A 3,309-nucleotide genomic window follows, 5' to 3' on the forward strand; every position below is an offset into this window, starting at 1 on the left:
TTATTTATTTATTTGTTTATTTTACTACTGGTCATGGTTCATGTTTTCCTGCTCAACCTGTTATTCCACAGTAATGACAGTTTATGAGTTCCTTATTTTTACTGGCCTATTCCTTATTTTGACCTGGTGAAATACGAGAAATTAGTATCTTCCTTTAAGGGACCATAATTACATAGGCACACTCAAATAATGCAATGTTACTGAAAATTACTATAATAGTGCAAACCCTTGGTAAAAGTTATGAAAATATAAAAAGATAGAAATCATTAAATTTTGTTTCACTTCAAAACCAGGCTATCATAATGGGTTTTATTGTTCTGAAATGACATTGTTTTCCTTTTCACCAGATAGTTGTGGTCACTGATCTACATGTTTTGTTAATCAACATTCCTGAGCATTGGTCCACTCACTTAACAAAAACAAAACCCAAACTATACGACAGCAGTAACAAAAACACTATAGAAAATTCCCTAGGCAGCTGTGAATATTAACTAAGACATGAAATAAAATGTACTCAATCAAAAGATGACAGAAAATAGTGCTTTATAAAAGCATTGTATTGTGGAGGAAATTCTCATCAGATTTGTAGGTTTTGTTAGAATAATTATGATTACCCTTTTATATATTCTGAAGTCAAATACAGGTAAACACAGACAACATAAAACATTGCCTACAACATATGCTTTCAGAATAATTAGGAAATAGAGAATATCGTAGACTTCAAATTATTTCTAGGTAGTAAAAAATAAAACAGATAAGTGTAACTATTGGAGAGATTTCTTAAAATACTAATTTTGTAAAAATCTTATTATAGTTTTATATTAGTATCAGAGAAAACTTCAATGTAAGCTTATCAAAACTCTATAATCCTACAAGTCAAATGGTGTAAAATATTTTTATTATCAAGAATCAACACACTCATATGTATACTCCAACAAATTATTTTCTACCCAGATTTGTAAAATAATCTGTTGCTCAAGTTTATGAACTCAAGTCGCTCTGCAGAATCCAGAGCATTGGGTGTTACAGACAAACAACAGTCAAGCAAACCAAGAAAGGAGTACACAAATACCAGATTGTAAAAGATAAATTACATTTAGCATACACATGTGTCAAACAAATTATACTATAATAAAGTTCAGATTAATAGTAAATCAACACAAATGTACTCAGTAGCACAGGAAGGAACAGGATGAGAGATTACAATAAAGTTAATTTTGTCTTTATGTCGTTACAACATTTATACCTGTTAACAGGTACTATCACTTGCTTCTATAAAGTATTACTTTATGAACTAAATCCTTGAACGCTTGTTTGACTTGTTGATTTCTCAACGTGTAAATAAAAGGGTTCAACATGGGAGCAATTGAAGTATTGAGAACAGCCACCCCTTTGGTCAGCGATGCCCTTTCATTGGCAGAAGGTTTGACGTACATGAAGATGCAGCTTCCATACGAGATGGAGATGACAATCATGTGGGAGGAGCAGGTGGAGAAAGCCTTTTTCCTCTGGCTGGCAGATGGGAACCTCAGGATGGTGCTGATGATGCAGATGTATGACAAGATCACTAGTGCCAACGTGAACAGCAGAGTGACAAAGGCAAAATAAAAGCCAATCATCTCTAGACTCCTTGTGTCTGAGCATGACAGTTGTAAAATGGGGAAGTAGTCACAGGAGAAGTGATCGATGATGTTTGAGGCACAGAAATCTAACTTGAGGATAAGTATGACTAATGGGAAAATGATTAGAAATCCTGCCAGCCACGAGATGAGGACAAGAAGCGCACAGACTTTCTGACTCATGATGACAGTGTAATGCAGTGGCTTGCAGATGGCGACATAGCGATCATAAGACATAGCAGTTAGAAGAAAGAACTCAGACACTCCCATGGAGATGAAGAAAAATAACTGAGCCAAACAGCTGTTGTAGGAAATGCTCTTAACTTTAGTAATTATTGACCACAGAAATCTAGGAACAGAAACACTAGTGAACATAATTTCTAAGAATGAGAAATTCTGGAGGAAGAAATACATAGGAGTCTTTAGGCGAGAATCAAACAAAGTGAGGGTGATGATGGTTAGGTTTCCACACACACTTAATATGTAAGCAATGAATAAAAAGAAAAAAATTACAACCTGAAGCTCTGGGTCATCTGATATGCCCAACAGCACAAACTCTGTAATCATAGAGTGATTTTTCATACTGATTTACTGTTAACAGAATCTAGTGATATAAAAGAAATCAAAATATGAATTTAATATGGAAAAATTGAAGAGTTAAATATTCATATTGCTGCATGCAATGAGCTAAACAAATAGTAGTCCTTTTATAAAATTTTTATCAAATCTCTCTATTCCTACTGACACACAATTATATAAAATATATTATATATATAACACAAATATATAATATATACTAACTTGAAAAAACATGTATTTATGAATTTTGATTAAGGTCATCGTTCTTATTTTTACATGAAATATCTATGTTTGGTCAGAAGTTGTATATACTTTACCTTCAAAGCACAGATTCTTGCAATGTATCTCAACTCTATAATAATTTTTATGTTGATACATTGTTTTCAAATTTCCTATACTTTGTTTAATTATGGTTAATAAAAATGCTAATTTAAAATCTTATGCCATAATTCAAATTTCTATATTTTTTTGGTAGAAAATAGTCATATAACCCCATCTTTGGCATCATGGAAATACAGAGCTAAATGAGGTTTGCTTATCAAAAAAGTGCCGGCTAAGATCAAGTGCAACATCGGTTCTTATCAGGTTCTTAATCTATAGGAAAGAAAACACAAGTTAGAGAGATTAATTATAATGTAGACAGAGATAGGTAATGCACCTATGAGAGTATTTATGTCATTTTAATATTTTTTAATATGATCACTTTAAGCTTTTCCTTTAAAATTTTTCTGAATACATAAAATTTTAAGGTTTTTTTCCTCAAATCTCAAAGTATACTATTGCCTTTCTTTACAAAGACTGATAAGAATATATAACATTTTCTATAAGATTTACCTATCCAAACCACAAAACTTTACACTGTACAATCCTGACTTCAATCCCTTCTTTCTCTCCTTGTCCTTTGCAAAGATCATAGTGTCTGAGAATCTATGAATTACATTTTCAACCATATTCATCCTATGGGGCAACACATCAGATGCTAGATATTAAAGTTAATGATTGGTATTAACTCTTAAGATTTTTAACTTTTACTGTTTTATGTTTCTGGCTCTCAGCATTGTTTCTCTCTCTCTCTCTCTCTCTCTCTCTCTCTCTCTTTATATATATATAT

At 32.1% G+C, this 3,309-nt stretch overlaps 1 protein-coding gene across 1 annotated transcript; it reads right to left on the reverse strand.

The window, feature by feature from the left end:
• Window positions 1-1,262: 1,262 nt before the first annotated feature.
• On the reverse strand, window positions 1,263-2,201 carry LOC101981545 (olfactory receptor 6C3-like). Its single transcript, XM_005372265.1, has one exon. The coding sequence runs from the start codon at window positions 2,199-2,201 to the stop codon at window positions 1,263-1,265; it is 939 nt and encodes a 312-aa protein (XP_005372322.1).
• Window positions 2,202-3,309: the final 1,108 nt, after the last annotated feature.

This window comes from Microtus ochrogaster, unplaced genomic scaffold, assembly GCF_000317375.1.
Source record: "Microtus ochrogaster isolate Prairie Vole_2 unplaced genomic scaffold, MicOch1.0 UNK655, whole genome shotgun sequence".
Classification (NCBI taxonomy): Eukaryota; Metazoa; Chordata; class Mammalia; order Rodentia; family Cricetidae; genus Microtus; species Microtus ochrogaster.